Genomic DNA, 27,632 nt, shown 5'->3' on the forward strand with positions numbered 1-27,632 from the left:
ATACATAAATACATTTAAACATCCATAACTCGGAAACAAACATCCATATTCATTATATAAATGCTTGCACCTACCGGGATTCGAACCCGGGACCTCTAGCTTAGTAGGTAGGATCGCTAACCACTCTATACAGGTATAAAGGAGTATTCACCACCAAAATATCAAAAATAGAAAAGAAAATAGGGATTTAGGGTCAAGGTACTGCGTACCCTATGTACCTAGGCCAGCACTATGGTTTACCTAGGATACATTGAAAAATTGGGGGTAATTTATGGAAAATATAACTATTCTTAACTAAAACCGTTTTATTCGGTTAAATAACATATTTAACAAAAAATAACTCACAAATTCTGAACAAATTTATGGTCTTGGGGGAGATGCTCCCGCTTGCACAGCTTGCGCGCCAACTGTATATTTTGTTCCAGATACATATTGACAATTTACTGAGACGTTGCAACTTTTTATATCAAACATTACATTATCTAGAACGTATTGGAATGAATGTAATAAATTGTGAATATATCGTCATTCGATAAGTGTATCATCATCAGCCGGAAGACGTCCACTGCTGGACAAAGAGCTTCCCCAAAAATCTCCACTATGATGCGCTGCCCTCATCAGAGCTCCCTGCCCCGTCGCTTATGTGGCTGCTACCGTGGCCACCACGAATGGGGCTGCCGGGTACTGGGAACCAGGCCCTTATATTGTCTGTCATTTTTCCTTTTGGGGGTTTTGCCATAATCGCCACGCTTGGCAGGCGGGTTGGCGATCACAGTAAATGGTGGTGCTCTCTCATAAGGATGCTGCTGCCCATCCTCCGTTCTTTGTATCTCTTAGTCGCCTCTTACCACAGTAGGAGATAGGGTGGTACTATTCTGGTGTCGATAGTTGTTATTCGTTCTGAACATTGGTTGGAGCTGATTCCCCATGTGTGTGATTGCAGTGTTCAGCACGAAGCAACAGCACGGCGTGTTGATGTACTTCGGAGACAACGAGCACCTCGCTGTGGAGCTTTTCAACGGCAGGATCAGGATCAGCTACGATGTGGGCAACCATCCTACTTCCACCATGTACAGGTACGGATCTTATTAAATACAACCCGGTTACATAATCTCTGACCTGACGTCGATGACGTCACATCGTCTCTCTGGTACGGTGTGCAAAACAAGCATCACTAGGACATTATTATTAACAAATATTTATGGAAAAGGTGGACAAACGAGCGTTCGGGTCACCTGGTGTTAAATGATCACCGCCGCCCACAATCTCTTGCAACACCAGAGGAATCACAGGAGCGTTGCCGGCCTTTAAGTAAGGAGTATGTGCTTTTTTTGGAGGTACTCATGTCGTATCGTCGCGGAAACACCGCATAAGGAAGCTCATTCCACAGCTTTGTAGTACGTGGAAGAAAGCTCCTTGAAAACCGAACTGTGGAGGACCGCCACACATCCAGATGGTGGGGATGATATCTTAACTTGTGGCGTTGTGGAATTTATTTTTTTCTGTATTCATGATTGATGTAAAGGTGTTGTGTTGTGATGCTGATAATTATTATTACAATAAAAAATCATCATAAAAATCAATGAAAGATCAGTTAAGTAGGTACGTAGGTACAAAAAGTATTAATTTGTTTGAGTGAGTTGAGACAAGAACAATTTGTTTGAGCGATTAAAATGTAACTATTTAGGAAAATGATTAAAACAGTCAAGTTAGTTACACAATTTAGTTAATTTAAGGGGTACTTACCTGAAATACGAGACTCCATATTTTTTTAATTTAGATATTATGCTGTTATATGGACAGTTTTTCATTAAACACTTTATCATTGCGTGGCGTTGTATTCAAAGCGCGGTCGAAACACAACTGACCGAAAACTCTGCCTAATAGACGCGTAGCCAGAGTTTTGATTCAGACAATTTTTGAGCATGATTGTGAGTCTAGTTTATGGTACATCAATCGAGTTAAATGAATAAATTTTCGACTTTACACAATATTCCAGTTTCGAGATGGTGTCTGACGGAGCGTACCATAAAGCCGAGCTGCTCGCCTTCAACAAGAACTTTACTCTTCGCGTGGACGATGGGCCCGCTAGATCCATCATCAACGAAGGTAACTCAAACTGAACACCGCCATGTTTTGGCTTCGTTGAGCACTTTTTGATACGGGAAAATCGTATGGGTTCGTGTCACCAAAATTAGTCACAAATATAAATATATATATATTAGTAAATTATGATCAGCTCTTTGGACATTGTTGTGTCATGAATGTGTATGATAAATCAAAATTTTCTATTTTAACCGAAATTAATAATCCCACACTGTTAATCGGAAAAAAAACCCTTAGGTTTGCGACAAATTGATGTAAATCACAAATACATTTTACCAAAAATTAATAATAAATATGGGAAGAGAATTAGACAATTACGTAATACCAGATTATATTAACGAACTGCCCAAAGAGCTGCAAGAAATGTACATAAATACCACGAAAATCAAAACTCGCTTTAAAACATACTTTCTGAAAAAAGAATAGGATTTAACAAAAAAAAGAATTGAAATTGATAATTAAAAATAAATTGAATGGCTATGTACCCAGATAACCCCGTGAGGTTTTCGTGGTACTTATTTCATAAAAATGTATGTATTTGTTCTGTATTTTCCAATAAACTAAAAAAAAAAGAATAACTTAGACGTAGAAATATATATGAATACTAGCTGACCCAGCAAATGTTGTATTGCCGATATTAAAATCGCGATACAAAAGTAACTGTTGATCGTAGATGGGTGAAAATTTGAAGTTGTATGTATTATTTAATGTTGACTCATAATCAAACAAATTAAAAAAAACTGTCAAAAAAATAAAAATAAATTCGTGTGGACCACCCTTAACATTTAGGGGGATGAAAAATAGATGTTGTCCGATTCTCAGACCTACCCAATATGCACTCAAAATTTCATGAGAATCGGTCAAGCCGTTTCGGAGGAGTTCAAAGTTTTACACCATGACACGAGAATTTTATATTTTAGATAATATATTGTTCGCGTCACCGAAAGGCTTATATATATACTACTATTACTATTAATGTTTTTTGTTGGATTAATATATATTGAATAAATGAAATATATTGAAATGAAGTTTTAAAAATAAACTAAAATTAAAAACCTCATTCACGTATTTGAAGGTTATCCCAAGAGGAAAAAATAAATTACTAGTGCGAAAAATAACGACTTTCCGCAAGCTAAATATATAATTATGAATGATTGAATGAATATGAATGAATGAATAAGTCTTTATTGCAAACAATGTAAGATTCGTACATATATATTTATATAGTCTAATCTAATCTAAATAATATTGTAAACTATGTAATATTCTAATCTAAGTAATATTCTAAGCTAAGTAATAATAATATAAGTAATATTCTATATACATATATATATATATATACATACTCACGCCTTGTTCCCGTCGGGGTAGGCAGAGACAATAGAATGCCATTTGCTTCTATCCTTACAAACCTCACGCGCTTCCTCTACATTCATTACTCTTTTGGTACATGCTCGCCGGTTGTGGGTGCTTCGGACCTCTCCTTTTCTCAAAACGTGCCCAATTTGATCGACGAATGTTCTACGAGGTCTCCCGCGACCGACTTGCCCACACACTATTAATAGTAATATTCTAATCTAAGTAATAATCTAATATAAGTGATATTCTTAATCTTCTACATCGTTCGCTTGTCTTCCGACATAGACCTCCTCCAGAAATTTCCATTGTGATATGTCCAGAGCAGATCTCTCCACGTTGGTCTAGCCACTTTTTTAAAATCATCTTGAATCTTGGATACCAGTCTATAATATTTTTTGTCAATTTATCTATATTGCTTCTCAAGGTGTGTCCTGCCCATCGCCATTTTAACCTTTTTATAGTGTTGTCTATCCTTTCTAATTTTGTTTTGTCGTTATATAATTATGAGCTTGTATTAAAAAATATTTGAAAAAAAACAGATGATATGATAAGTTAAGTTACATTATGGTGTAATAAATAAATAAAAAAAAAGTTTTATTCAGGCGATATAATATAAATACATATATATTTAATGGCTTAAATGTGTACATTTTCCTTATTTTTAACAACAACACACCTGATTGAGTATAATGTTATGAAGTGACTATATTAAATGGATAAAAACTTTGTCCGTACAACAGGGAGTAAGGAGTACCTGCGTCTTGAGAGACCCATGTTTCTGGGAGGAGTGCCAGAGGATATCGCCAAAGAAGCCTTCAGCAAGTGGCACCTTAGGAATATCACCAGCTTCAAAGGTATCGAGACAAAAACACTCAGCTCCTATTCCACTAAACACTACAAACTGAGTTTAGTAAAACCCAGTTTTACTTAAACTAGTTCAAATTTCAATCTTAAAAATTAAGGTATTTCACTAAGGAGCCATCAACAAATGACGTCACACGAATTTCATGATTTTGTGACCCCGCCCCCGTCTTTGTTACAGCTGGTCACATTTGTAAGACCTCCGTACATTACCTAATATGATGTCAAATATTTCTCAATGTTACATTTAGAAATTTGTGAGATTTAAATAGCTACTGCTACTCGGAATACTTTCCGAAATTATTTTCATTTCCATTTAAATTATTTTTCAATAACATTAACAGTAAATCAAACAAAGGCAACAATAATAAAACAAAAAAAAATGTGTATATAATATAACAATAAAACGAAGACGCAATTGCATTTCTTTGAATACAATGTTTATATAAAAAAAATGTTTATTTCTTTAACAAAAAGTTCTTCAAAACTAAAGGCAAGTGTCTCCCGTTAAGCTTATCGCCTGTGTTGGGAGTCACCGCTCTTTAACCTTTATTTATAACGAACAATAGTAGATTGTTAACCGAGGGTCGAAAGAATCAATTCCCGAGGTATTTAGACGCCCGAGCGCAGCGAGGTCGGCTATAGTCCGAGTAGGAATTGATACTTTTACCCGAGTTAAACACTCTACTTTTCATTTCGAATATGAGAAAAATAAAACTAGTTGTTTATCTAAGCACAGATTAGTATCCCGCCAATTTATGTCGACTTTTTAAATTTCAAATATGGAACTTACCGCGTAATTGATGCGGCTTATTCCGCTCAAAGAAGTTCGCGCTATGTTCACACTGGCTGTTTAGAAAGTCACATGGCCGCAGTATGTTTTTTTTTATTAGTTGTTTTTTACATAAAACTCTTAACAGCAGTTCTATTTTTAAAGTTTATTCCGGCCCTTAGGTGGGAAGTAAATTGTATGAGTTTTTCCCTCTCTATGGAGGGAAGCAGCATTTTCCACCCAATAATCAGATCAAGATAACATTACTTTCCGAGTATGAGAAATGAAAAATTATATACATTAGAGTTTAATAATAAATTAAGCACAACTATAATTAATATTATTTTCTCGGCAGGTTGTATGAAGGAAGCGTGGATAAACCATAAACGTGTTGACTTCGTAAACGCGGCGAGGATGGTGCGAACGGGCGCGGGGTGCGGGGGCGACACGGAGGGGGCGGACTCGGGGGGCGCGGGGGGACCCGCCACCATGATGGAGGACGGAGCCAGTGGACCCGTACGTTACACATATTATTGTTATTACATTTATCTACACCCATGCCTTAAATCCCATATTAAAGATTAGTAGTAACCGTTACATAATCCAAACGAGTGTTTGGATGATTTAATGGTTACTAGGACTGGATTTTTTGGACTTCCCTGATTTGATCTTGAAACGTCCGCCTAGGTTTACCCCTTCCAACACTTTCATTCACACTGGCCTTATACACTTTCTTCGTCATTCGTTCTTCATTCATTCTCTCGACATGTCCAAACCACCTCAGCATACCTTTCTCAATTTTTGTTACAACATCTTCTTCAACCACAACGTTTCCTTATCTCACTATTTCTTATTCTGTCACTCAGTTTAACTCCTATCATACTTCTTAACGCTCTCATCTCAACTGCATTTATTCTGCTTTCATGTTTCTTCTGCCATACCCAACTTTCACTTCCGTACATGGAACCAACACCCCCTCATGCACAGCCAAACGAGCCTTATTAGACACCTTAAGCCTGTTCATAAAGGAGCGCAAAGCTCCATTCACCATGTTTCCTGCATTCACTCTTCATTCAATATCACTCTCATACTTTCCATCTCTTGTAAATTTAGAACCCAGATACACAAACTCATTCACCTGTTCAATTTTTTCATCTCCAATCACGATTTTGCAGTCTGTCACTACCTCATCTCTTTCAACCACAATCACTTAGGTTTTCTTTACATTCAGATTAGAATGAAAAGAAGAAAGGGAATGAAGATTCATTCCCTTTCTACCAAAAGCTCCATTCATAGCAGTTACCATCTCCTGCAACTCCTCGGCCGAAAACATTTGACGAGTAACTCATTCATTCTCAACCCACTGTTATTCTCTTTTAAATCTGTCAAGCAATGTTCATGAACAATCATGAACAGATTAAACAGCCACGGTGACGCTACACATCCCTGTCTAACACCTTTTTCGATATTAAACCATTCAGTGTATGCCCCGTTTATCCTTACACAAGCACTAGAATCTCTATAAAGAGATTGCAATGCTCGTATGAGGACACTGCTCACACCGTTCGCGGACAATGCTGACCACAATTCATTCCTCACCACTCTATCATAGGCCTTTTCTAGATCCACGAACGCGCAATAGACCTTTTTGTTTTTAGCAAAAAACTTTTCGGCTATACACCGCAAGGAAAAAACCTGATCCGTACATCCCATTCCCTTTCTAAATCCCGCTTGTGCATCCCATACTTTTTCGTCTGTTTCATTCACAACTCTTTCAATCAACACTTTTGCATACAATTTACCGACGACGCTGAGAAGGCTTATACCGCGGTAATTTCTGCTCATCAAACCTCAATCCTTTTCAAAGTGACGGTAAATATGAATAGAAAACAAATCTTTTGACATAAGTGTTCCCTTAACCTACATGAATATAGTAGATTTTACAACTAGTGCACAAAAGGAACCATTCTTATTCGAGACTTTTAGCAGCCCGAGCCGAAGGCGAGGGCTGATAGTAATGTCGAGGGTTAAATGGTTTTGTGAACGAGTTATAAACTCTGCTTTTCATTTCAATTGCGAGGAAATAAATCAGTAGTATAACATGGACATTTTTATAAATTTTAGCAAATTTGAAGAATTTAATAAACTCACGAAAAAACAAGACCTGTTTCCCGCCGCTTTTTTTAAATCTTACGACATTGATATTAGGCTTGGACTCCAGACATATACAGCCTACTATTAAATTAATTTTGTAATATATATTTTTTTTATTAATTAAATAACTTACAGTATTTTAATTATAATTTTAATATCTTTTATGTCTTAAAAAACACATGAGGCAAATAAATTGAAGTAAATATTATAAAATAACAAATTCTATCTCTGAACTTTTTATTGTGTTTGGCTGTATGGCTCATTTTCTTTGCCTTTATATAGATATATTTATGAGTAGATACTTTTTTTTACAAAAATCGATTTTGTGCAGCTTGTAACGTGCACAAATAAGTAATTTCAGAGCATGAGAAGTGAAAATGTGATTTTTATTTGATAACAATGTATTCCAACCAAGAGTGTAACAATAACACGTCCAATACGGAGCCACCGGTGTTTACATAGTTGTAAAGTTAAGTTAAAGACATTGACGTACAATAAACAACTCCCAATCATCTATAAAATGGTCATCAAAAAATGTATTCCTTAATGATACCACAGATTGAGAATGAAACGACCATCCTCAGGCTATTCAAATAATACATTTTATTCTACGATATTACACTGTAACCATGTTTTATTTAAAAAAAAGCCCGCTGAGTTACCTGCGCGCGTTTTTCTCAGGTTGACGTTCAATAAGCCACCTCGGAAAAAGTAAATGTAAATTAATACGTAAGACAAGAGTTATTGAGTATATTAGATGCATCAATCCTCACATACCGTCAGTTAATAAATAAAGGTATTTGGCGAACATTTTTATTAGCGATTACTAAAAATATAATAAAACTAATTTTAAAGACAAGAAGCAAAGTTTCAGGAGTTTCAACAGGATAATTTATATATTCAGGACCCATGCATCCCGAACCCGTGCGCCCGCGGTGGTCGCTGCGTGCGGGAGGAGGGCTCCAAGTCGGACTACACGTGCCGCTGTCGCCCTGGTACCGCCGGCGCGCAGTGTGAGCTGCTGACATCACTAGGTGAGACAGGAGTATATAATATACAATAAGGGACGAGACGAGCAGGACGTTCAGCTGATGGTAGTTGATACGCCCCGCCCATTACATTGAAAAACCCAAAAATTCTGAGCGGCACTACAATTGCGCTCGTCACCTTGAGACATAAGATGATATAAAGGCATTTATTTTCTCAAAATAATTCCCTTTTTGATGTCATTTCTAACACTACCACCGCTGTGGAAACTAATGGCGCTCTGAGAGAGAAGAAGTGGCGCAAGAAACTCTGCTAGCATTCTTTTTTGCGCTCTTTTAAATAAATAAACAATATTGTACTGTAATTTTAATCCTATAAAGTAATAATCATAATCTAGTCCCAGATTGTCGGATCACTTAGATATTCAGCTATGGAGTAGTAGGATTAACGACAGAGTTATTTTTTAATGATACTTATTATACATTTACCGCATACAGCTTTTATGTATCTAATGGTAAGTCTCATTTGCCCAGTAATTACAGACCGAAACACAACAATGCTTACACATTACTGCGTCACGACATTTATAAAGCTTTTGAACTCTCGGCTCCATAATAATACATCATTAATTCATAAAACTCCCAAATCTCATAATTATTGCAATCCCAGCAGGTCCCGTTCTGAGCCAGAATAAAGCACCACCCCGTAAGCTGATCAGCAACGTTCAAGCCTCTCCTGGTAATTATAAAACTCTCATTTTTGTAATTCACTGTATCGATATTTCTATCATCTCACCTCATTTACAAGATGTACAGTTTCAAGGTAACCTTAGAAAAAATTAAAAATAGTTTAAAAAAAAACACGCTTAGAAAACCAAAACAAAATGCAGAAAATAATTTACGCTTTTATCGATAAAATATATTTTTTGTAACGTATTTCACTTAAACATTATTCGTATTGAAATTTTTTTCTACTTTTAACTTTGGTCTTCTATAAAAGCGTGCATTTTAGTTTATCATTGGTTTTTTTTTGGCTTAAAGTGGTAGCAAAAGATTTGAGTTTTCTTTAGTGTTAATTCCGCCAATATTTCGTTAGTCTTTAAACAATTCGACTCGTGTTTCGCCACTACACGAGGCATCCTCAGGACGTGTTGTCTCGTCAAAATCTGTGGCTCTACCGGGTATCGGAAATAAAGTAAGAAACATGGGACAGACTATATAATATAATATTTGCACTATAACACTGTATTTAATCTTAATGACAGATGCAATACAAACTCCGCGAAGTAGCGAACCATATTTGAAGGTAAGTCGCATTGTTCATCGCACAACATTATTATTATTACCGTCCGGACCGTACCGATTACTACGCCGGACCAATTGTTGCGAGGCGCTCACCGGACCGTCCGATGGTCTGGCCGTACTAAATTCGACAATGTGTTGAGGCTATTAGAGAAATCATTAATTCTCGATAATTTTACGACTGAATGTAATAATCTCTAAAAAAAATGCGATTCGCTCGACTGTATGAAACGTGCAGTCATTGATAGATTGACAGATGACGGCTTTAATAAAAAACGGAGATAGCTGAAATCCATCACATTTTAAGTAACTATTCACTTTCAAACTTAGCCGTCGCCAATCGCGATACTCTAATTACTACTATTTTAAACTTATGTCGCATCACTGCACGTTTCATGCTAAAATAATTTCAATTTTTACTTTCGCAATCCCGCCTCTTATAACGTAGTATTTACCTCCTCTTTGCACTCAACTCTTTCACAGCAGCTCCTGTCAAGAAATCTGATCAAGGTACAGCTTCGAATACCGCCGGAGCAGCTTGTAGAAAGGTAAGCTATACACAACTTGCTAAAATATTTATTATTCCCGTATACTTAAAAATATACTTGTATATAGAAGAACTGGAAGCCCGATAATACATGTTTATATGGTAATATATTATTATTATATACTTTAGTACAACTGAAACTTATTTCCTATATTCATAATTATAACATTTTTTATATAAACGAACATTATCAATATAAATATTAAAAAGAGTCCTACCGGCGTAGGTTCACTACAATTCCGCCGGTGGTTAGGACGACAGACTGAGGAACTTCCGCACTTCTTCCGTTCTCAAAACAGCTGCTTTCTGTAACTGACCCTTAATCCACTTACTCAGCGAGAGCCTCTTGAGATGATGGTTAAGGCTCTTTACTATAAGACCATTTACGGAAACGACTATCAGGACATTTTTTGTTCATTCAACATCAGTAGCATTTTTTTTAATGAAAATAAGGGACGAGACGGGCAGGACGTCCAGCTGATGGTAATTGATACGCCCTGCCCATTCACAGGATTCTTGAAAATCCCCAAAAATTCCGAGCGGCACTACAACTGCGCTCGTCACCTTGAGACATAAGATGTTAAGTCCCATTGCCCAGTAATTTCAGTAGCTACGGCGCCCTTCAGACCGAAACACAGTAATGCTTGCACATTACTGCTTCACGGTAGAAATAGGCGCCGTTTTGGTACCCATTATCTAGCCGGCATCCTGTGCAAAGGAGCCACCCATTGGTTAACATGTCAGTAACCGCGAGTGCTAGGTCTAGGTACTTCGACAATTTATATCTCAGCTTTCACGAGGTTATCATCACACGGAAAGTTATTGTAATTATTATTATAAAATATATTTTATTCTTTGTTACAATTCTTGAATATGTACATTAGAATTTTGTATATGTAAATTATTAGTATCATTATATAATCCAACTAGTTAGAGTGAGAGAGGAGGAGCCTACTGCCTACCGCTGCCGTATGCGTGTGAGAAAGGGAAGCCAAATAGACTGGCGCCGTAACGCGTTAAGTTACGAAGCGGTTTACCCTCCAAGAAGAAGTTATTTACCTTAAAAAATATTTCAATGTAGTATTTAATTGATTAACGCGAGTGTTACACATTAAAAAAATACTTTTAAAGGATTAAAACGCGTGTTATTGTAACTTTGTTTTTATATTAGATTTTTGCGTAAAAGTTAATTCTTTTTTATTATTACCCCTTACTTTGTCCCATGTCTGTCTACCAAAATGCACCTTCGTTAGCAATCACCAACTTTCTTTATAAACTATGTACTATTCTTAACCGGTTTTGTGACTTCAGGAAGCGACACGGGAGTTTGTGACTGAAGGTCGGTGCCGCAGCAGACGCGTGGTACGAGGTGCTCGATGTGTGTCAGCGAGGAATAACGCGTGCGGACGATCTGGATGCTGTATCTCCAGGAAGACTAAGAAGAGAAAGGTAACATGGCATTTTTTTGTTACTACACGGCCACGTTATTCTGGACCTCGCTGGAACTTGAAGACCCCTTCCGTTTCCTGTTCACCCCCTTGCGCTCGTCCTGTTGCGTCAATACCGTTTACAGTTTCAAGCAAGCTTTGGCTTTTGTTGTTAATAGTTCTGTTGTTACTGTTGTTTTGTGTCGCTATAACAGTTCTGACAGAATAACAAAATCTTCTTTTACTTATGATAATCACAATCACAACGCAACACCTTTATTATAATTATTTATTAGTTAAATATAAAAAATACGTTTTAAAATATAATAGATTTCTTATGTCAGTTAAGTTCAATGATTGTTTTTCATTTAATAATATTTTACAAGACCAAGATAGGACGGCGGCGAATGAACTGTGGTGGACCTTATAGCGACGGTTAAGACTAAATGGCGTCACTGTGCGAGCACATTGTGAAAATTCATTCTCATTAGTTCTAACAAGCCATTTGAGGTAAAAAATGCACTTACCTCTACATATTGTTATACCACCGGACTGGTGGCTGTCAAAGCGCTTTTGTGCCTGTTTGATATTCGCCATTTTGGCGCTGTTGGCCATGTAGCGAGAGTCTGCGGTACTAAAACTAGTGATGAAAATCTCAGCAAACATCGATAGATGGTGGGAAACTATTTACAAAAAAAAAATGTGTACTTTATTACGTTGATTCTTGAAGTATAAATAACACTGAAAACGAACGAAATTATTTCAAAATGTAAAAATACTTCAGAGTATTGTACGTTCCTTCGCAGCCATTTGTATTATACGTCAAAATTACTTCTCTGGACGCTCGCGAGACGCTTCAAATAGGCACAATAAACTTGCTGTCAAACATATGGAACAGTCTGTTCAGTGGTATTTATACAGGTCAGTGTAAAAAATGACACGAACAACCGTCAACTGTATAATTCAAATTTATTTGTTTTCAGATTCGCTTGGTTTGTTCCGACGGTACTCGATACACCAAAGACATAGAAATCGTACGGAAATGCGCTTGCGGCAAGAAATGCACCAGGAACACACCATTCTTGCACTGAGGCTGCCAGATTCCTAACTTATAGCCTATACTATAACACGATCACATTATCTGTGCACCTAGCTGTAATGCTATTCTCCTCGCGGTACGCCTTTGTACGGTCAGCATACACCATTTCTTTGTATTTATTTTTCTAGTTATATTCTTTTTAAATTTTGTATACTATCATCTATTATTGTTATTAAAACAATTGACTTACTCCTTTTATTAACCTAGCAATATTTTTTATAATAATAAAGGGTACACACAGACAATAATTCTATTAACCTTTTATTGCATTTATTATTACAAGCAATAATACAGTTTTTTTAATATCCATTATGGTTTTATTATTATATTATATCCTTTATGGATATTCAAAAAAAAACTATATTAGTTTGAAAAATGATAATTGACAAACAGATTAGTTTTTCTATTAATTTTGTTTCGATATTTGTCAAATATGTCAAAAAGATGTTATAGTAATAAATATATGATGCTTATTTTTCCCACCGTACTACAATGACGTCAGGTGCACAGATAACGTGAACGAATTATAGGTATCGAGTTAAGTAGACTATCGTTTAGGGTTGCCAGCTAAATTATCTCCATCTTTCTATATAATTGTGTTGCCATTATTTAAGAAATTTTAATTACTTGAGATTACTTTCATTATTTATATTATACACTGCCACAAATAGAAGTAGACGTATATTAACTATGTTATTTAATAGGAAAGCTATTTATTTTATATAATAGGGCTATGGCGGACGGACTGTAAAAATTAATGGCAATTTATCTAAAATGGTAGTTTTTTCTACCAGCATTTAAGTTACTGTTACCGCATCTATTCTGAAGACTTTGGCCTGATTCATGCTGCAAACAGCTTTCGTCATAAACTTATTTTCCCATTTGGATATGTGGCTTTCCTCTAAAAAAAACTTTGTTGGTACCTATAGAAAGTGACTTGACGGCCGCTGCTGATAAAGTATTTTATTATTATTGTGCAATTATGTATTTATGATTTCTCTTAAAAATATCATTAATGACAATTAAAATATTTTGTATTGTATTTAAAACGATGTAATAACATCGACAGTTTTACTAATAGAACACCAAAAAAAACCGAACCCCACAAATAATCTTCACGGAGATATTCCAAACATAACACTCCTCTTAAGTCAGCTGTGGTCCGTTCGGTAAGTTTTTATTATAACGCCATCTGTTGACTTATAGCCGAAGGTGAGGGACACATAAGGCATGAACGTTGATCAGCAATTTTTGACTATTATGACCATAATATTATGATATGCTACAATCCGTCTGCCATAGTTTTTAGTTAAAATTAAGCGCTGTTTAAATATGTTGCTAATTATAGTTATAGACGTATGATAATGTAACGTAAGAATTAATCTATTATACCTAAGTGAATATATCGTACAATTATTCACTTAAATAAAGTAGTAACGGCCTAAACTTGTTAGATACATTACATATGTAACCAGAGACTACGAATAAAGTAGAACGCGAGTTTTACCGCCATTTTTATTTGTAGTGATAACTGACAGCTCTCAGTTTACTGTTAGCAAAATAAAAATATATGTACCTAATTGGAAGATAACAATATTAAGACTTTTTGTTTTTAAAATAAGCAGTGAATTTTGTAATAAATTTCATAATTTTTTTATATTAACTTACCATTCATATAGAGACGTATAGCATAGCTGCAAAATTTTCTGTTATTTCAAATTTATTACAAATTAATTCGAAATTATTCTTAAATCATCTTATATTTTTGTCATTCAAACTCACTTTATAGAGCTAGAGTATTGTTAAAAAAAAATATATAAGATATAAAATGTAACCTCAATTTTTATAACCTATTTATATCATATAGTAAAATAATGTATTAACCCCAATTAAGATATTAAGTTATAGATAGAACCTATTATTTAGACAGAGCGTAAATAAAGAGGATTTTCAGCATTAGAAATAACGACGACATTATCGTAAAAAATATTTCGTCAAGATATGCGAGCGGCCATTTTGATTATGACAAATGACAACTATAATCTCTACTTTATTAATGTTCTGTGGTGTTTTATAGCTTTTATCGTTGATATAGCCCAGGAGGCTTTAGCATAGCGGCCTATTTATAAATTTATTTTTAATATTAGCGTAGCTAAATATAATTATAAGGCAGCGTCTGCATTTTTTTTAATCTGTCGACATGCGATTGCGTATCGCAGATTCTTGATTTTCGAGTTGAAAAAAAATTTATCCAGAAAACAAAAAATAATGCCATGCGACATAACAATTAATAACCAATTTTTGTGTTATGACTGTTTTTTTAATATCCAAGAAAACTAATTTAAATGGTTGTAAATATTTCAAACGTTCATTTTTGAATTATAACATTCTATATTTTTCTTTACTATGTGGATGTCAGATTAAATATTACAAACAGGCTTTCGCAATATGATTTACTTATCTACAGCTGTTATAAATATTATGAGAGTGACCCAATCTATATTATGGGTCGCTTATCGCCGCGCAATGAGTTAGATGGTACGAGGTGCGCAGGTGTTGTCAAGCGCAAGCTGTTCAGAATTTTACATGTTTATGGCATTTAAAAACAATTTTTTTCTGCAGCAACTCAATTTTCAATGTAATCATCACGCCATCTTTAAATTGTTTATCGTCATTATTGACGAATACTTACCAATAGGGTTTTATACCAATACGTACCATATAATAACTAAAAGTTCAACAATGAAAAAAAAAATATTATAACGTGCTTTTTCGTTTTCGTAAAGCTTAAATGTATATGTAGAGTTATGTATTTTAATTATAATAGATGCATTCCGTACCTATTTATTAAAATCCTACCAATTTGGTAGTTTCGCTAAGGTGTCGTGACAACGCATTTATGTACTTTGTATCGTCAGTATTATTTTATGCATCTATATAGAATCTGCTCGTTAATTATTACCAAATTCTACCATTGTAGTAATTTCTGAATGGATTTTCGGTGGATTTAGAATAAGTTTATGAATTAAGCTTTCATATAAGCGTCGTGTGCGCTTTTAATTGTATGGTAATGAATTGTCTATATACTTTATAATTTATTTGATGTAATAAAGTGAACGTTAGATATCATATTGTTTTATTTATTACCCATTCAACTTCAAATTCCATAATAATTTATACTTAGATTAACCAACATTTACCATTTCTGAACAGTTGAGCTTTAACGAGAAGGAACAACTTCATTTTCACCAGTATTAGGAGGCTTCTTTGCAGAGGATGCCGGCTAAGTTATGGGTACCACAACAGCATCTTTTACTGCCGTGTTTTGGTCTGAAGGGCGCCGTAGCTACAGTTCAAATGAGACTAAACATCTTATGTTTCAAGGGTTTTTTTTGGGTGTTTTAGAACCCGGAGCGGCACTGCATTGTTTTTATTTTTACTTAGCATTAAAAATTACAGTACAATATTGTTAATTATCTAAAAGAGCGCAAAAAAGAATGCTGGCAGAGTTTCTTGCGCCGCTTCTTCTCTCTCAGAGCACTATTAGATTCCGAAGCGGTGGTAGCGTTAGAAATCACATCAAAAAGAATTCTAAAAGAATCAATATTGAGAAAATATATGCCTTTTTATCATCTTATGTCTCAAGGTGAAGAGCGCAATTGTAGTGCCGCTCAGAATTTTTGGGTTTTTCATTGTAATGGGCAGGCCGTAACGATTACCATTAGCTGAACGTCCTGCTCGTCTCGTCCCTTATTGTTATAAAAAAAATACATAAGATTTATGCTGTGTGCCAAAATTACTCATTTGGAGTTGAGGAAGTTAAAAGCTGGCAGCACTTTAAATCGCTGGGATAATTAAAAGAAGTATTTTTTTAAACACATTTTATTATAAATTATGAAATACAATCACATTTAACACACATTTCACCGATTACTTACTCCACTCATTGTCATATAATATATTATATATAATATTATAGAACAAGTCCAGGGACTTTCAAGCAAATTTTTTTTTAATAGTTTACATCTACACTATCCCCCTTATTCATAATGGTCCGCTTACTTAAAACAGCCGCTAAGGAGTGTTTTTTCTCAATCTGACTTAGGTCAATAGAAGAAGACAGAGTGAGAATTAGCAATATCTATCTTTCTTTTTCTTTTATGATACTACATTACCTAAAGCTAGTTTTAAAATCGCTATTATTGTTGTATTTTCATAGTTATTAATTTATGCTAGACATGCTGAGTACACACCCTCGTGGAGTTGCAGCCTATCTTGTATTTAGCTGATAGTTTTTTTTGTTTATTATGTATTTGTTGTAATTCTGTTGTGTGTACCTATTAATTAAATAAAATAAATAAATAAAAATGCTTTAGGTTAGCAGACTATTATGAAGAAGGGGGTATAAATATATATCATGAAATTGGGATTTTCAATTGAACAGTCAGGATTTTTCGCAATATATCTTATGATACGATTCACAAAATTATTTCACAGTGTGTTGATAATATAATAAATTCTCAACGACTGTCGCATTATTATCGAAATTTCTGGTATGTGTCGCGCAGGTGTTGTCAACCGCAAGGAACTTTTAGGTGCAACAATTTACATATACCTATTAGTAGTGAGTTGACGAAGGTTAATTTGAAGTATTACTACTTACATAATACAATAACAATTCATTGTAAAAAAGTGGATTTTAGACACACGTTTCGTGAATATTCAGCATTTTGTTGTAGCTGAGATAGCTTTATATATTTATTAAGCTATTGCATAGCTTCTATCGCGGGCCATGAGCGTGGAGACCGAATCCAGAAATTCCGTAACGAAAATAACCTAACACTTAGGTACTTACTAGATGTATATAGATGTTTCGGCACTGTTATTACAGTTGCCGTGAAACAGCGGTTATCACAGAAGGTCCCAGGTCCGAGCCTGGGGTATGTTGATTTTTTTAATTTCTTTATTTTTAGTATCACGTTTTTTCAATTTTTATTATTATGACAAGCATTTTTATTTAATTTCATCTGTCCCGTTATGTGTCTGTAATCAAATCTTGCAAATTTTACTCACGTCCCGCTTACTTTATTTAAAATTAATTTGATCAAAAAAATACTGCATAAATAAAATAAATAAATAATTATAATTGCATAAGTTGATAAAAAATGCTATGCAATAGCTTTACTGCGGCAGTCTCCGAGTGCCACACGTTTTTTTTAAATATATTTTTGATATTATTATTATATTTTCTTTTTGTATTCTACATAAACTTTTTATAATTAGTGCATATATTTTTTTATAATCTTAAAATTTTATCTCTCTTCTCACAACAGCGTTAAAATAAAAATATTTTTTACTTGCTCTCCAGTAGAATGTCATCGTACAGACGATCTCCTTTATTTCTAGATAAAAGGAATACTTGCAAATGTCCCTGGACCCAGTGGTATTATTTACATAGAATACTTATTGGAGAACCAATTATACGCTTAGAAAAATACAAAACAGGGCCTTGTAATGAAATCAATCGAACATAATTGGCAGTAAAAATAAGTTATTGATAACTTATGTTTGCCCTGTCTAAACCAAAAATCAAACTTATCGAATTTAAAAGATATAACACACATGAATATATGCCACAAGATCAAAGGCGTCGTATTACTGTATTCACCTTATTTATACTGTGGTACTGCCGCGTTTGTAAAGTCAGCAGTGTGTGAGTGAGAAAGATTGATCTACAATGCCATTTTAGGTTATTTTCTCTATTGATTCGGCTCATAATGCTCAGTAATTACAAATCTATGAACACAACAATTATTTTCGTATTCACATATCAATCCTCGTTCAAATAAATCTTACAATCAATAATATAAATTGTATAAAATGTACACGAATTCTAAACTAGCGCTTCCTATAATATAATACACACAACAAACAATGAACATTTTATTGGAGATTCAAACCTGACGAATAATCATTATTCTACTCAGGCTGCTAGGGTTGCCAACCGTACTTTAAAATAATGTATTGTACCTGCTCTATTTCAGGTATGTATACTCTAAAGTCTATCACTAATATAGTATACTGAAATACTCTTTTTACATATGTCAGCCATACTCTTTTACATAATACAAAGACACAATTAAGCTTGGGCGTTTCTGACTGCAGCGACAATCAGTAAGTTCAAATTATAGTTCAAAGTATAGTAAATGTGCCAAGTTGTGGAGATAAAATTTGCTGAAAAAAAACACCTACTTGTCAATTTTGTTTATTACTCTGTACTCTAAATTTACTCTCTCTGAAATCAGAAACACTCTTCTAAGAAAAGTGGGCAACCCTTGTACAATGTGAATAGGTACTAACGATATTTAGGGAGAGTACTGAGTTACCTACTAAACGGTACTATCGTTAGGTAGGTACTAAATTTTTTAAAATCTTTCCCGGAAATAAATGTTTATATTTCATTTCACTTCTTTTGTTATTGAGAATGTTTGAGAGCAATCCTACGCGCTTAGTGTGTAATATGGGGAGCCAACCGACTGTCTCTGATGACGTAATCTTTCGCGTTCGCGCAACGAACGGCTCCATTTGCATGCTCTTTCGCGAATCCGGGTTCTTCCAGCTGGTCTATGTGAAACGGCTTAGTCGGCTCCGGCCAGTTCCAACCGTGGAAAGATGAACGCCGGCCGCTGCTTTCCGAGTCGGTCTGTATGATCAGACACTAAATCAGCGCAGAGTTGTATTATTTTTTGTAAGTACTAAGTAGCTACACTGCTCGAGAACATTTGAGAATAATACTTACAGTATATGCGAAGGCTTGGTTCCTTGGGTCATTTAGTAATTGAGCATTAAAGTGAACATTCAGGGCGATACCTTTAACAAACAATATCTCTGCTAGTGTCCTATTTTGTTTTATTAATATATTTATATAAATGTTGTGTAATGAGATATTGGTACCTATTAAGAAGTATATTACTGACTGCTGGTACGTGTGATTAAGTATTTGCGGATTTATACTGGATTTACTGTAGTCCTAATGTAACAATATCGCTTAACATATACGGATCTTATGGTGCGTACAGACTGATGAAACGTTACATGAAATTATTCATTCAATGAAATAAATCTCCGTACACTGCCATGTATCATGAAAGGCAACAAACACATTTTGTAACAATTTCTCATAGTTTGGACGCCTGAAATGTGCATTTCACATGCTACAAGCCAAAGAGTATAATAATATATAGGGAAAAGAGAGCAATCCCTACGCATTATGCGCTGTCTATTTGAAAACTAGCGCCATCTGGAGATTGGCCCTGAAAATAACTATATATAAGCTCGAAATTATAAAATTCATTTTGTTGTGACGCAATTAAATAACTAACTCTACTTTTTAATGTAGGTATTGCAATTTTTTACCACGTTGAAATTGCGCGTAGAGTTAGTTATTTATTTTGTCACAACATAGAACATAAAGGGTAGATTAAATAGTGTAAATATGCAAAATGGAACACGAGAGCTACATACATGCGCAAACGCTAGAAGTAGCCACCATTTTATGACCAGTGGGCGGTGATACAAATAAAGAATAGTTTCAAAGCGAGTGACAGCTGAGAAAGCTTTCATTTTCGGGCCAACTAACAGATGGCACTACAGTCTTCTGAAAACGTAAGGCGTCTGTCCCACCCCTGCTACAAGCATTAGAAGCCGCGATCGGAGCGACTCGTGATGTGTCGGTTTTTCGAACGCATACAAACGGGCGCTTTCGCGGATGAATGGCGGAAACAGACGTCCGCGGGTCGCGGTATGAGCGGACTATGCATCCACGGTAGGAGCGATGCACTGAAAGGTAAAATGATACATTTCATGTTATGTTACAGTTACACCAGTCTGTACGCACCTATAGACTAATTCGAAGGGATCCAAGAGAAATTAAATCTTATTGCCATGCAGCTAGAGTATATATTTCATTTATAATATTTGCGAAGTTATTTTTATGTGTAGAGTTGTATCGCTATTTGTATTTTTTTTATCTAAAGACGGAATTTATTGAACTATTGTGTTTATACTACGTGACTATTTTGACTTGTTTTTTCTGGCGAGGCTGTTTCAAGACGTGTGACGATGTTCTTCTGAGACTACTTGTGTCTGTAACAAATAAATCATTTGTGAGTGTTATGCTCTTTCATTATATTAATATACATTCAAGTATGCGTTATTTTAATTATTATTTTGTCAATATGGTATCTAAAATGTAAAGTTTCCTACCTATTTGTTGTGATTTTAAAGACTTTTTACTTAAAAAATTGGCAGTTGTAGACGTGCCGATAGAAGTGAAAGCTTTGAGAATATTTGAAATATTATAATATTTAATAAAAAATAAACTATTAATTATTTAAATCTTATTTTTAATAACATATTAATCAAACAAAACCACAATTACAAGAATTAATAACAATTGCTGGCATGGGACGCGACTTGCGTCCACACTCTGGCTCCTTCTCATGTCCAAGTTACGTCAGTTGGTGCTGGGGCTGCTGATTCGACTGCCGAAGATAGCAAGAGTCGCAAATATGTCGGTCTGAGTGAGTCTTACATATTTGTGCCGTTTGGTGTTGAGTAACTTGAACCGTGGGGCCCAGAGGGGCGGAGAATGTACAAAGTACGCGCGCGGGCAGCTATTTCGGTCAATGGACCATATAATTATTACAATAATTCACATACGATGAGGGTAAGATCTGAGTTGAGAGTTACGATGAGGATAAGATCTGAGTTAAAAGTTACGATATATATATATATATACACATTGAAATTTTCACAAAAAATATTCAATTTCACTTATAAGATATACACAGTACTAATGTTGCACAATACGTCAGCTGTATAGCTACAGATATACTGCTATAAGCATTACAGTAACGCGAACTCACGAGATTTGACCCATCCAAGAAGTGACTAACTATAATATATGTTTCTTTTTTAATAATATACATATCGCGTGCGCGAGCCTGAGCATGTCGGTGACGCGAACCCATATGATTTGCCCCTAACAAAAAGTACCCAAACAGGCTTAAGAATTTTTCACTTCAAAAATGACTAAAATCATCTTCTGGTTGAGTAATACCAAGGTTGTACTCACGAGGTAAGTCATCACGGAGACAGGCGGCGAGGGGACGAGGTCGCGGGGAGGCGGGGGCCGAAGAGCCCCGCCCCGCCCCTCGCTACGACCAGCGGAGGTCCTTCAGCTCCACTGTGCTGGACGCGTCCATCTGACAACCCAGGAGTTATGATGAGAGGGAGACGAGAACATTATTGACGTCCTTTTAAAAGGCGATTGGAAGTCTTTTTATTATTTTTTTTTTTATGTAATAGGAGGACATACGAGCGTACGGGTCACCTGTTGTTAAGTGATCGCCGCCCACATTCTCTTGCAGCACCAGAGGAATCACAGGAGCGTTACCGGCCTTTAAGGAAGGTGTTAAGGTTATTAATTTATTGATATTTTAAACGCTTTTAAACTTTAATTAAACACGAATTACATATTGGATGCAGCACCTTGCAAACTAATTTGTTGGGTATATTACTTGCAGCCATTGTAAAATATTCTATTTTATTTAAAAGGTGGCCCCTGAGTTTCTTGTATGTGAATTGTGGGTACTTCACACGAGCTCTACTTTTCCAAACATGTGGTGGATTCAGTAATTTAAATTAAATATTATTTTAAAAGACAATTCAAAAGCGCTTACTTTATACCTATTTCACTAAAGTACTACTGGCTTTGATTTTGTGTATGTTGCTTATTTTTACCAATTTTTAAAATACTTTGGATTAATGCAACGTTTTTATTAAATAATTATATGACGAAATAATCTAATTATTTAAGATATAATCCTATTAATATTATAAATGTGAAAGTTTGTATGTCTGGATGTATGTTTGTACTTCTTTAACGCAAAAACTACTGAATGGATTTTTATGAAACTTTACAATTATATAGCTTACACACCAAAATAACACATAGGCTATTATTTATAAAACTATCGCTTGAATTATACTTTATATGGCAAAACAACGTTTGCCGGTTATGAAATTTATTGAAGTAGGCGTTACTTTGCGGAAATATATAATAAGCCTAATGTTTTGAGTTTTCTTGAGTGTTCATTCTGCCAATATTTGAATCTCGTGCCAGAGTTTGGCGAGTCAACATCTCCTGAGGATGCCTCGTGTAGAGGCGAAACACGTGTTGAATTATTAAAAGACAAATATTGGTGGAATTTCATCATTTAATCATTTGATAGGCCGTTATGTTAGAGTCAAATGCGAGCTAGACGCGATTGAGCGCACTCGCTACACCAGAGGTCGTGTTAACGCGTTATGGCATTGTTATGAGCAGATAATAATATGGTGTTTAAGAGGTAACATAAGCTGAGGCCTTTCTCAAAAAAATCTACATCAAAATATCTGTTACTGTACGAGGGCGAAAGAAATGGATTACAATTTATCAAATACATCTTTGTGCCGTTTGGTGTCGAGACACTTAGCCCGTGGGGCCCAGAGGCGCGGAGAATGTTCAAAATACTATATTCGCGCCTCAATAAGGCTACTGGAAACCCAAGCGCTGGCAGCTATTTCGGTCAACGGAACAGCCTTATGATAGTTTTAATTTTATGTAGTCGTAGTATTGTAAATATAGTTATATGATTTGTTCACTTAATAAAATTTATCAAATCTATTTATATATGAAAAAAATAATAATAAAAATCACTATTTCACCAATGCACAGTATACACACATTGAACTTTTCACTAAATCCATTTAATCTCACTTATACACAGAACTTATGTTGCACAATACGTCAGCTGTACCACTACAGATATACTGCTATAAGCATTTCGGTGACGCGAACCCATAAGATACCCAATGCGGCTAAAGAAGTCTTAATAAATTTGCTGATAATGTTGCGCATACATTCTGTGACAAGTATTCTAAGCTTTATGAGCTTAATAATAATATAACCTTGATAAGCTTCATCGTTTATTAAGCTCGCGATTAGTTGATTGCGCGTATAAAACGCTTGGAACATATCCTTTCAGTAGTTACTAAAGGGTGAATATTCAACATTACCTCATATCTGGACGGCACGTGGGTGGCAGGTGAACACCTGGAGCAGCCCGCCTTCAGGATCGTTCGAGAGGATCCACCTCGCATGGCTGTGCGTAGCTCCTGCAAAAAATCAGTGCCATTTATCAAATTATATGTACTAAAAGCAAATATAAAAAAACGGCCTTAAAATCGTCAGAGAAATAGAGGCACAAAATTGAACAGAACCCTAACAAAGATACAGCAAGATAGAAAAGGTAAGCGAATCTATTGTGACTGTAATTGCTTTTGATTGGCAAGTCGTAAATCGTCAGCCACGCTATTTCTGGTATTGGCTTCTTAGTATTTTAGTTAAATATTAACTGCCTTATTCATAATAAAACGCTTTTCGAAGGTATAAAGCTATATTAGTTAAAACGTGTTTTAAGCCTATCTCACGTTCGATAAAATTCCTTATTCATATTCGTTAGATAAATCTCCCATAACTAATACGTCTCTATAGTACGCAATGTTGCCATTTCCTACAACAAAACATGATTTTAACTAATTTAATGAGGAACTGTCAATAGAAACAGACATCTTTTCAATGTCAATGGCTAGTCAGTTGTCAAAAGTCGATGTCAAAATAATTTCAAACTTCAAAAATCAAAGTTTTGAATTCTGTTGGTTGTCAATCTATGACGGATATCCAACAACTTTCAGCGGGAAACTTAAACTTATTTAACACATTATTTAACGAACAGCTGATCGATGTCGGCCATGTTTTTCTGCGTTCGAGTGCTTAAAATAGGTTTATAGAAGGGTCCTAGCTCCTATAAGTCACGTGAGTTTTATCGAAGAGATAATGAGCGTTTTAGCTCTAATATGCGCTATGAATACCATTTTTTAACAAGCGTATATTAGCGATGTTTTAAATCTCGGCCAAGTCATTATGAATAAGTAAATCACTATCTACTACACATTGATCGCTCATTCGTCTGGGGCATATTATTATTTTTTTTTTTATTATTAGCAGAGGTCGTCTTTAAGCTGATCTATTTTTAATCGACTTCAAAAAGTTTTCATTTCGTCGGTATTTTTTTATGTTTGTTACCTCAAAACTTTCGACTGGGTGAACCGATTTTGATAATTCTTTTTTTATTTGAAAGCTGGTGCAGATCTGACAATGGCATCCATGAGAAAACCATAAAACTCTTAAATTTGCTATACGTATGTGGATGATAAATTTTAATTTATTTTTAGAATTTTCATTGCTGGTTGCCAAATTGTTGGTTAGTGTATTTCAAATTCACTAAAAATAAAAATAAAATAACACAAAAACAACCGACTTCAAAAACGCTATTCCAAAATAATAGATATAATATGCACTAAAAAGTATAAAAAAAATGCGTATTTTTATACAATCTAATTAATTAATCTAATTCTAGTTACGATTATTGTAATTTTTGGGTACGGTGTCATCCAAGATAGGTTTGTAACTACATACATAGTTATAGGTGAGGAGGCGAGAGGCGAGAGCGGGTCGCAGCGGAAGGACACCGATAGATTCGCTTTACTTTTCTATCTTACTGTATCTCTGTTAAAAATGTTCTTCTCTTTTTTTTATGGAATAGGAGGACAAACGAGCGTACGGTGTTAAGTGGTCACCGCCGCCCACATTCTCTTGCAACACCAGAGGAATCAAAAGAGCGTTGCCGGCCTTTAAGGAAGGTGTACGCGCTTTTTTTGAAGGTACCAATGTCGTATCATCCCAGAAACACCGCACAAGGAAGCTCATTCCACAGCGTTGTAGTACGAGGAAGAAAGCTCCTTGAAAACCGCACTGTGGAGGACCGCCTCACATCCAGATGGTGGGGATGATATCCTAACTTGTGGCGTGTCGTGCAAAGGTCGGCGGCAGGAATCAGGTTAAACAGCTCTTCGGAACACTCCCCGTGATAAATGCGGTAGAAGACACACAATGAAGCGACGTCTCTACGAAACGCCAAGTGATCCAGCCGTTCGCAGAGCACTGGGTCCCCGACAATTCGAGCGGCTCTGCGTTGCACGCGCTCTCTATCGCAACTTTTTGTTTGTATATACGCTAATATATTGTAAGTCTCAGACCCTGCAGCCAAATAAATTATAGCTACGCTCTCTTACCAATAATCTTCACAAATCCCAATAGTTTATCTTACATGGTGCAAGACAGTCTCAAGAAGCGATACCTGCACTATCGCCCATACTGACTCCTCAGCCTAAACAAACACGACCTCCAAATTATGGTAGACAACCAAACAGGACACATCCATCCATCCATTTTAACCGGAAGACGTCCTTTGCTAGATAAAGGCCTCCCCCAAAGATCTCCACGACGATCGGTCCTGCGCTGCCCTCATCCAACCTATTCCGGCGATCTTGACCAGATCGTCGATCTGTCTTGTAGTGGTCCTACCAACAAGACTACGTCTTCCGGTACGTGGTCGATATTTGAGGACATTACTGCCCCAACGGCCATCTGTTGATGGCTATTTGCCCTGCCTACTGCCACTTAAGATTCGCAACCATTTGTGCTACGTGGGTGACTTTAGTTCTCCTACGGATCTCCTAATTTCTGATTCTATCTCACAGGTAATCTCCAAGCATAGCCCGCAACAGGACACATACGATAAAAAAATACCTACCTTTACATATTAAAAGTTAAGTACCTTCAAGCAAGAACACCACATAAGCCGGCCGGCCACAGTTTTCCAATTTCTATCAGCTGATCCACTTGTCCTTTTGCCCTCGGTTTAAAACAAGGATGTATTGCATCAAAATACCTGTCCCATTTCGCTGCAGAGTGACTGTCCCTGCGAAGCGTTTTTCCTGGTGTGCCAGCAGAACTCCAATATTGCGACCACTATCGCCAGCACCAAGCCACACAGAAGGGTGACGAAGACACCTCCTGAGTAGATAAACCGTGCTTCATTAATTGTCAAGCTGAAGAATATATTGTTAAACAAGAGGAGAATGATTACAATTAGGCACTTCTATCCTGTACCGTCTTGAACAGCTGATGGTGACAGACAAGGTAGATGGCAAACGCCCGAGATTACGCAGTCCCATGAGATTGTCGGACCAACAACGATATTTTCAGAATATCAACTTCCACAATGCAATTCATGAAGCTAAGGATCGCAGCAGATGAAGGGAAATCGTACAGGAGAAACTGATGCTGCGGGGGAGTCACGACCCTCAGTAATGTCCATTACTGAGGGTCGTGAGGGAAAACGACGCGAGGAAAAGGGAGTCCAGTACCGTCCTACCCCTCGCCATTTTCTTGTTCGTTGTGAAGTTGCTATGGAAATGACCAAACATGACGCACCCCTCCCGTCTCCCGTATTCGCCGCTCCAAGACCCTATTTTGTCATTGCGCAACTGTTTGCAGCAAGTTCAGAGCAGACTAGAAGTTGACGAGGGTTTTGAGCATTTTCTATCTTTGCATCAAACACAAAAACACCACGTGACGTGGCTGTCACTCTATACCTACGCTTGGCAAGGCTTTGATGGCTTTTGAACCGTAATTTAGAATTTTTTCCACCAAATTTCGTGATTAACTAATAGCTGCTTAAAAACAATGCAGAATTAGTGTGAACCCTTAACTCTAAGCTGCACCGAACAAACGTAAGGTCTACCATTTGGTGGGTCGGTACGTTCGCATCCTTAATCCATAATACAAATTTTTACTTTTATTAATAATAGATATAAATGGATTAAATTAATAAAAAAAAATAGTTAAAGGAGCAATTATAATAAATACGACATGTGGCAATGAAAAGAGAGTCTTATAACAATAAAAATGACTTGCGGTAATGAAAAGAATTCGATTTGGCTATAAAGAGAACGCGTTCTGCGAATAAAAAGAACCAGTTGTGGTAATAAAAAACGTATTGTGACATTT

At 35.9% G+C, this 27,632-nt stretch overlaps 2 protein-coding genes across 2 annotated transcripts in view; one reads left to right on the forward strand and one right to left on the reverse strand.

Moving 5' to 3' along the window:
• LOC126973290 (protein slit) overlaps positions 1-15,740 on the forward strand; it is a 180,735-nt gene extending 164,995 nt beyond the window's left edge. The window contains exons 30-38 of the mRNA XM_050820506.1: positions 944-1,076; positions 2,000-2,109; positions 4,206-4,319; positions 5,454-5,614; positions 8,157-8,286; positions 8,909-8,977; positions 10,024-10,088; positions 11,399-11,536; positions 12,498-15,740. Of these exons, the coding sequence (XP_050676463.1) occupies positions 944-1,076; positions 2,000-2,109; positions 4,206-4,319; positions 5,454-5,614; positions 8,157-8,286; positions 8,909-8,977; positions 10,024-10,088; positions 11,399-11,536; positions 12,498-12,605 (1,028 nt within the window). The 3' untranslated portion in view covers positions 12,606-15,740. The remainder of the gene's footprint in view (positions 1-943; positions 1,077-1,999; positions 2,110-4,205; positions 4,320-5,453; positions 5,615-8,156; positions 8,287-8,908; positions 8,978-10,023; positions 10,089-11,398; positions 11,537-12,497) is intronic.
• A 3,344-nt stretch (positions 15,741-19,084) lies between these two features.
• The window catches only part of LOC126973227 (glutamate receptor ionotropic, kainate 2), a 73,333-nt gene continuing 64,785 nt past the window's right edge, over positions 19,085-27,632 (reverse strand). Inside the window, exons 18-21 of the mRNA XM_050820416.1 lie at positions 26,512-26,636; positions 23,735-23,833; positions 21,750-21,879; positions 19,085-20,758 (exon numbers count right to left, since the gene is read on the reverse strand). Of these exons, the coding sequence (XP_050676373.1) occupies positions 21,832-21,879; positions 23,735-23,833; positions 26,512-26,636 (272 nt within the window). The 3' untranslated portion in view covers positions 19,085-20,758; positions 21,750-21,831. The remainder of the gene's footprint in view (positions 20,759-21,749; positions 21,880-23,734; positions 23,834-26,511; positions 26,637-27,632) is intronic.

The sequence above is a fragment of the Leptidea sinapis genome, chromosome 29 (assembly GCF_905404315.1).
Source record: "Leptidea sinapis chromosome 29, ilLepSina1.1, whole genome shotgun sequence".
NCBI classification, from domain to species: Eukaryota; Metazoa; Arthropoda; class Insecta; order Lepidoptera; family Pieridae; genus Leptidea; species Leptidea sinapis.